The sequence below is a fragment of the Cibotium barometz genome, chromosome 31 (genome assembly GCF_041138505.1).
Source record: "Cibotium barometz isolate CiBa-2024 chromosome 31, ASM4113850v1, whole genome shotgun sequence".
Taxonomy (NCBI): Eukaryota; Viridiplantae; Streptophyta; class Polypodiopsida; order Cyatheales; family Cibotiaceae; genus Cibotium; species Cibotium barometz.
In genome coordinates this window covers 35,186,843-35,194,941 of record NC_141076.1, presented here as the reverse complement: position 1 = coordinate 35,194,941, position 8,099 = coordinate 35,186,843, and the positions used below count along the sequence as shown (strand labels likewise).

Here is an 8,099-nt window from a genome sequence, read left to right as displayed (position 1 = left end):
GGGCGCGCCAAGACGTGGAGGCTGGTCCATGTGTTGGGTTCTTCTTTTCCACGTTTGTTTTTGGGGTAACGCAAGATATGGCGGGAGGTTTCTGTTGATGGAATGGTGCACTGCCGCTGTTGCTTGCTTTTGCAGAAATGCCCCTGTGCGTGCGCGCGTGTTGTGTTGTATTGTGTTGTGCATCGGCTTTTCTTTGTTTTGTGTGCCTCCCTACTCTCCTATAGGTTTCTTGTACACAAGTCAAGAAAGCAAAGCAAAGAAGCTCAAGCGGTCTGCGAAGAAGAAGAGGCGGCCGTTTCATCAGAAGTTCACACAGGAGGCCGTATCTGCATTAGAGGAGGAAGAAGAAGAAGAAGAAAGGAGGCCATCTATTCATCAGAAAAGGAAGAACATCAATAGGAGGCCATCTCTCTCTCTCTCTCTCTCTCTCTCTCTCTCTCTCTCTGTGCGTGTGCTGCTGAAGACGGGAGTGGTCTGATCCTCCTGATCGATGCTAAAATCCAGGTATGCTTGCTTTTCTAGCTGCACAACGAGCTTCATCGTTGCATTTTGTGCACTAAATCTTCCTTTTTGCTGCACAACGATGCACAGAGAAACTTCGTCGCTGCATTTTCTTCCCTAAATCTTCCTTTTTGCTGCACGACGATGCACAGAGAAGCCCATCGCTGCATTTCTTCCCTAAATCTTCTAAGTTGCTGCACAAGGTTGTATATGAAGCCTCATCGCCGCATTTCCCCCCCTAAAACTTCCATTTTGCTGCACGACGTTGCACAGGAAGCCTCATCGCTGCATTCCCCCCTCCCCCCCCCCTAAATCTTCCATTTTGCTACACAACGTTACAGAAGAAGGTCCATCCCTGCATTTTTTGCCCTAAATTGTCTTTCCACCTTTGTTTTTTGCACCACCACCATGGTCAGGAAGCTCCATCGCTGTTTTTCTTTTCCTTCCCTAATTTGTCTCTCCACCTCTCATTTTGCTATACGGCGATGCACGGGAAGCTCCATTCCTGTATTCTTTGCTGTTTCTTCTCTGCGTTTTCCCATCTCCGTCTCCTGTTTTGTGGTACAAGAAGATCCATCATGCATTTTTTCCGGCTAACCCAATTGTCCTTGTTCATCTTCCTGCTCATTTGTGCACCTAACTTTGCTGAATGCGGTGCTGACTAACTAAATTTCTGCATTTCTGTCTCCAATTGCTGTATGCAGGCTCCATTTTTGTACTTTTGGCCCTCACATATCTGAAGCATACTCTCTCAACTTCTAATGTTTCTTTGAATGTTAATAGCATCAATGACAAATCATGAATTATTTTAAGGCTAAGTAGGAGCATGGTAACATATTATGTTGATTTTCTCTCAGAGAGAAAGTGAAAGGGCTGTTTTGAAGCTTGATAATTTAACGCTCAATTTTGTTTCAATTTTCTTTCAGCTGCCTCTTGATGATATCTTCACATTGACATAATCTCAGCTTCAAAGCACATGGCTGTGCCTTCTCCTGGGTAGAGAAGGAGGTGTCTCCTGCCAGGGAGTGAAGAATGCTTTGTCTGTGTATATTAATGTGAGGGGATGTGGTGGTGGTATGCGAATGTTTTGGAACTACACCCAAGGAGTAAGACATGTACGGATGATAGCCAACCCTGATACCTGAGCTTGCCAAAGCGAGTGATAACATGTGTCTCATTTGTCGAAGTGAGGGATTATATGCGTATCCTTTACTGAAGTGAGTGATTATATGCGTCTCCTCTGCTGAAGTGAGTGATTATATGCGTCGGCTTTGCTGAAGTGAGTGATTACATGCGTTCATCCTCATGTGTTGTAATGCATTCAAGATCGAGACATGGCTTTTCTTTTCTTGAGTTATCTGCCGTGGCTTTTGCCCTTGTTTCAAATCGGGTCCTGTGTACTCTACCAAAATCAAACTCCAGATTCAATTGCAGCAGTTCCTGTGAAGCTTTTTCAAAGTAACAAGTATGATGCAGTCCCTGATTTCTACGAGATCTATTCCAGCTCTTTATGGGGAAATTCAAACAAAACCCTTTCCTGTGAAGAAGATTTGGGAGGATTTGGATCCCTGGATAGTGTGTGTACACTCAATGAAAGTTTATATTTGGAAGAGGATTCATTTCTAAGGGGTGGGGGGAGTCTGGTATTTGCAGCCAATGTTTCCATGAGTTGTCCCATTCCAGGATGCATCATTCAAATCAATTTGTCAGGAGACATATACATGGACAGGAGTTCTTCCGTTGTGGCAGGAACGATAATAATAGATGCAGAGAATGTGGAATTGGCATATGAGTCTTCCCTCAACACAACAGGGCTAGCAGGGTCCCCCCCTCCACAGACCAGTGGGACTCCACTTGGGCTTGATGGTGCAGGAGGTGGACATGGAGGGAGGGGTGCCTTCTGTGTGAAGGGTGATGGCAAGGATCAGGAGGATGCATGGGGTGGAGATGTGTATTCTTGGTCCTCTCTCTCAGCTCCGTGGAGTTATGGCAGCCAGGGTGGAACTACAAGCAGGGAGGAGGAACTTGGAGGTGGTGGGGGAGGAAGAATATTTGTTGCGAGTGCATGGTTAAATTTAAATGGCACACTCCTTGCTGATGGGGGCTATGCAGGTGTCAACGGTGGGGGTGGGTCAGGTGGCAGCATCAGGATTCAGGCCTCCAGCTTGTAAGTCTTTTGTGCCATCGTCTTGCCATGTGCTGCAGGTCCTCAAATTGTAACATGCCACTAAAAAATCACATTTATTCCATTTGGCTGTGCTGGTGCCCAATTCGTTTGTGTTAACCTTATTTCTAATCATTCTGTGCCCACATGTTTTCACCCTTAGTGGCTTTGACAGTGTTTTTTGAGGTTACTTGTTAGTTTTACACTTTCGCTCATCAGTTTTGGCCATACCTCGCTGATATTGGTGTTTTGCTGAGCTCCTAGTAATATCAAGAAAGCAAAAGAGTAGTCACACAGGCATGTCAAATGCCTCAAATTGCTTGCTATATATTGGCCCAGTAAATGCTTTTGAAGCATTCAATGGGCTGCAGTGCGCACCTGTCTCGCAAAGATGTTCGCCTTGTGCACTGTTTGTTCATCTGGCTTCACACCTTGATGACAGGCATAAGGCTGAGGAAAAGCAGTACCATTTTCAACGAGATGATAGTGGGGTTTTATACTCCCGCAGAGTCTGTCCTCTCCATATGTGAACCTTTTTACACCATCCACTGCCTCTGGAGGGTCTTGAGCAGCTCCAGGGCTATGCAGGGAGCCTTGGGCCGTTTCTTTTTGGAGGCAAGGGCTCACGTGACCCTACAGGTTCCAGTGTTGCTCTTCGATTCATTCCGGCATGTGAACTTATTATGTGGAATGTTTTCTGGTGTCTCATCACATGTGATAGGCACTTGTGTCCTTTGATGCCTTTTTCTACTCCCCACTATGATGCAGCTTTCCTTTTGAAATTTGAGTCGAAAGGAACCCCCCCCCACCTCTTCTTCCTCCTCTTTTTTTTTAATAGGTACAAGAATTTTTGTAGACATGTGATGTTGGTCCATCTGTCATGTTGCTAGGATCACGAGTTACTTGCATTTTTCCTCAAAATTCTAAAACTGGACTTAAACTTCTGCAGGAATGGAACAGGGGAGATAAGTGCTTCTGGGGGTACGGGCTGGGCTGGAGGTGGTGGTGGAAGAGTTGCAATTGAAAGCATGGAGCAAGAAGGCGTGATTATTTCTGTTCATGGTAGGTTTTTTTTGCCGCACTACAGGTTATTAGTTTCTTTCTCAATCTGTTATTGAATGGATCATTTTTCTTGCATCAATGGATGATTATAATATGAGGATATGTGCTCTTCAAATTCCTAAGAACTGTAGTTTCTAGACTCTAATGCTTATCAGGTCCATCTTGCACCCTTCATATGATGCCTTTCAACACAACTTCATGAGAAATGTGCACCACATAGAACAGTGTTTGCATACCACCTTTGAGCTACAATGATGACATTTTTGGAGCTGATCTGAAGCAGATTTGGCACAGGTTTAATGCTGTTGTCTTTCAAACATAAAAAGACTTGACTAGGGAGATATCTGTTGGTATTAAATCTCAACTGAAATGAGGATTATGGAGAGCAAGGGTCGTTTTATGGACATGGCAATCATTGACATGGCATGTGCATCCTTGTCTCCAATTCATAAGTTGGCACTAATTTTGACCAGGCTTTGCTCTTTTAGTTGGCTAGGTAGTTAGTTATGTTCTCGCTTTGCTTTTGAGAGAATTTTGCCCATTGTTTCTAGATTATGTGAGCAGGATTGCTCGACGAGAGTTGCTGTTATGTACCTGAGGCTAACCCTAGGATTGCTCGACGAGAGTCGCTGTTATGTACCTGAGGCTAACCCTAGGGTTAGATTGTCTAATCCTAGGGTTAGGTAAGCTAATATGTGGGCTAGGGGACCCCAAATATTAGTAAGCAGGCTTATTATGAGGGTTAAGGCGCATAAAAGCTTATAAGTTATAATCCCATAAGTATAGCTTTTATTGGCTAGTGGCAAAAGCTATATAAGTGTGGAGTATGAGTTTGTTATTGTTGTATTGTGTTTTTGTGCACATGGGGTTGTACCTAGACCATGAGTGCTAAAACACTCTTGGTAGTCCATCGTGATGGAGACGGTCCACCGATGGTTCCGTTAGGACAAGTCTTGGTGGTATGGGATGCCATTGTGGTCTTTGTATGGACGTAGCCTTAAGCCTTCATGCTCGGGGTGATTCAACGTTCTTAGATTTATGGTTGGGTGGTGAGCTAGCTTACTGAACCCTAATTGGGAACAAACTTTGTATTTTTCTTGTGTTTAGGAGATCTTGGGAGGATTCCATTCCAAGAATCTAAGATTTTGTGGAGTTCCTGACAGTTGCCCAAGTCCAAATGCCATGGTGATTCAAGTAGTGCTCCTATCATAACAAGGCGGCACTATTCGAATGTGCAGCTAGTAACAATCGGAGTCTTCTACTACCTCCAGAGTGGTTGGTGTCTCTTGAGCTCAATTGTGACTACCATTGCTCGTCCCATTGAACTTGGGAGGCTTTAGCATCTTGAGCATCTAGGCTTTAACCTGAGCTATTACATGCGACATGGCTTTACTCTGCTTCGTTACGAATGTCATATGGAGTGCGGAAGCTGTGTGATTAAGGCGTGCAATCACTTTGGTGTGTATATTGAAGAGAAGAGAGGGGAGAGAGAATGGGCTTTTGAACCATGGTTTGTTTGGGAATTGAGCTTATTCAAATGAGTTCCGTGTTGCCTTCGCAAGAATAGAACTTATAGTTTTCAAATCATTACCTGTGCATGTATTACTTTATTGGTCTTAAGACACTCATAATAATGTGTGCTGCCATTCGAAGATGTGGTACATTATGAGAAATTGACAATGCTCATTGCCTCATGTGGCAACGAGGGTGCACCAATGGTATCGTCAAAGAACAAAAGTAAGTTGTCACGTGCACACTCTTTTGAGGTGTGACGATGCTCATTGCCTCATGTGGCAACGAGGGTGCACCAATGGTATCGTCAAAGAACAAAAGTAAGTTGTCACGTGCACACTCTTCTGAGGTGTGACGTAGACATGCTTATGCCCATTGGCAAGCTCAAAGGTCAAGTACATGGATGGATTCAAGTGTTTGTAAAAGTGATTGTGCTGGTTCATTGTAGTATTGTTTAGGTGCCTAGTGAGTAGCCAAGTGTTGAGAATTATTGGGTTATCGTGTGAATAGACAGTTAGGTTAGGAGTCTAGGTCCTTAGTCACATTGATCCTTCATTCATCATCCATTGATAAATATATATTTTATGATAAGTAATGCAAGGTAGATTAGGTCATCTTCTTTGCTATGTATTGAGCATGAAGAAGCAACAGTTTGTTGCATGGATTCAAGTCTCTAATTAGGTGCTAATCGCAATCAATCAATCATAAACACGCTTCTACAAGCACCCATTGGGTATGAGAGCGTTAGGCTTTGATCAAGGAGGTCTGCAATTTTTTTTTTGATTAAGGCGTAGAGTTTTATCCGGAAGAAACGTGTCATCATCAACTTTTTCACCTCATGTTTGCATTTTTGCTTCAAAGTTGCGTTTTTCAGTTCTATATCATATAGCTCGTGGTGCAAGGTGGCATGCTAAGTGCTGTTAGTGTCCTAGAAGAAGTGCACAAGTCCAAGGAGAGTAACTCAGCATGTGTTAAGACTCCGAGAAGCTGGTTGGTGTCAGGTAAACCCAAAGGGGAGGGTTTCACGAGAGTTGGTAGCCAGTTGGGGCTACTGAAAAGCTTTTATGGAGCAACTCCAAGGGATAGTGAACCTTTCCTTTGTCCTTGTTGTTGTTGCAGCCTTTCGACCTCAATCAAGGGGCGGAGCCAAGGGTGCCATGATCAATTTCAAGGAGGAGGATTCATGTTTGTGTTTAGGGACAGGGTAAAAAGGCAAGGGGACAAAGTGGAACAGATGCACAAATCTTTACACCAAATTTGGAGTGGATTCAGAGACATATGGCAAGGTTTTCAGTGAAAAGGTTGCCAAGAAGGGAAGGATAACAAGTATGGGAGACCATATGTGGGGACAGAGGATGATGATAGAATTATCCAAGGTCAAGGTTGGAATCCCGTCATCAAGTCTAGCAGGAGGGGATGTCATGTACATGCACATGGACATGCCTAATCTAAGGCTAATCCCTGATGGGCAATAGATAACCATATTTATTGTTGTCTGTGGAACTGGCCTCGAGAAGGTAAGTCGGCCAGTTTATTTAGTATTCCAAAAGCCTATAAAAAGGTGTAACATTGTTCATGGTTCTTGATCTCTCTCCCATATGGAGATAGGTCCTAGATAGGAATTAGAAGGGCATTAGTCACTCTTTTGAGCTAGCCAAAGGCCATGGAATTTGTCAGACATATACACCTTTTTGTATCATATGAATATAATGAATACACAACCACATCTCTCCCTCCTCTCTCCGTTTATTTTGATTGTTCTTACATCAACATGTCCTGTGTAGTGCTTAGGGCTGAAAGAAGACTATCTAAGCTTCCACATGTTACATCTTCTCCATGATGCCCACGATGCCATTATTGGCAGTCATAGGAGCATGAACTCGACTTTGGAGAAGTTAGAGCGGCAATTTTACTAGTCGAGAATGAGGTGAGACGTGTTTGAACATGTGCAACATTGTTTGATTTGTCAAAAGGTGAAAGCTTCCGCGTGAGAAGAAGATAGGGTTGTTACAACCATGGCTCCGAAGGACTTTTTTAGGATATATCTATGGATTTTGTGACGAATTTGCCTCCCAATCTGGGTAAGTGTAATATGCAGTGTTTGGCGATTGTTGATTATTTTAGCAAGTTTGTTATGCTTATTTCTTGCAGGGCTAACGTTACTGTTGAGGATGTTGCTAGATTGTTCATCAGGCATTGGTACCCCATAGGTGGCATACTTAGGACCATTGTGTTAGATCGTGAGCCAAGTTTACCAGTCATTTCTGGAGGGCATTATTTGACAACTTTGGGACTAAGTTGAATTTCTCTCGTGCATTTCACCCATAGACCGACCACCCGAGGGAGATTTACAATCAATTGGCGTTCGATGTGCTTAAGTGTTATGTCCACGATCAACAAGGTAGGTGGGAACAGTTTTTGTCCCTAGTTGAAGCTTTGTTGAATGACTCTTTTTCTTTAGCTATTGGTAGGACTCCATATGAGGCATCCTTTGGAAGATTGTTCCAGTCTTTTTTGACCAGAATATTGTCCTCAGTGCCTGAAGCTAACAAATTGATGGAATCTTACTAGGAGATATTGGAGTCGGTGAAAGATAGGTTGGCTAAAGCGCAGGAGTCCTATACTCGATAGGCCAACAAGGACAGAAGAGACGTGATCTTCTCGGTAGGAGATTAGGTATATCTACGGATTATGAAGCAAAGATTGAAATAGATGGGCAAGCGATGCCCAAAGTTATCATTTCCAAGCTTGGGACCCTTTCCCATTTTAAAGAAGACCAACGAGGTTTCTATGAAGCTGAAGCTACCTCCTTGTTGGACCATGAAAAAAAGTAAAGCAAATAGAAAACACAGATGTAGGC

At 43.5% G+C, this 8,099-nt stretch overlaps 1 protein-coding gene across 1 annotated transcript in view; it reads left to right on the top strand.

The window, feature by feature from the left end:
- Nucleotides 1-474: 474 nt before the first annotated feature.
- Nucleotides 475-8,099, top strand: part of LOC147620792 (ephrin type-B receptor) — a 115,034-nt gene continuing 107,409 nt past the window's right edge. Inside the window, exons 1-3 of the mRNA XM_086825061.1 lie at nucleotides 475-504; nucleotides 1,428-2,668; nucleotides 3,615-3,727. Coding sequence (XP_086681187.1) covers nucleotides 1,836-2,668; nucleotides 3,615-3,727 — 946 coding nt within the window. The 5' untranslated portion in view covers nucleotides 475-504; nucleotides 1,428-1,835. The remainder of the gene's footprint in view (nucleotides 505-1,427; nucleotides 2,669-3,614; nucleotides 3,728-8,099) is intronic.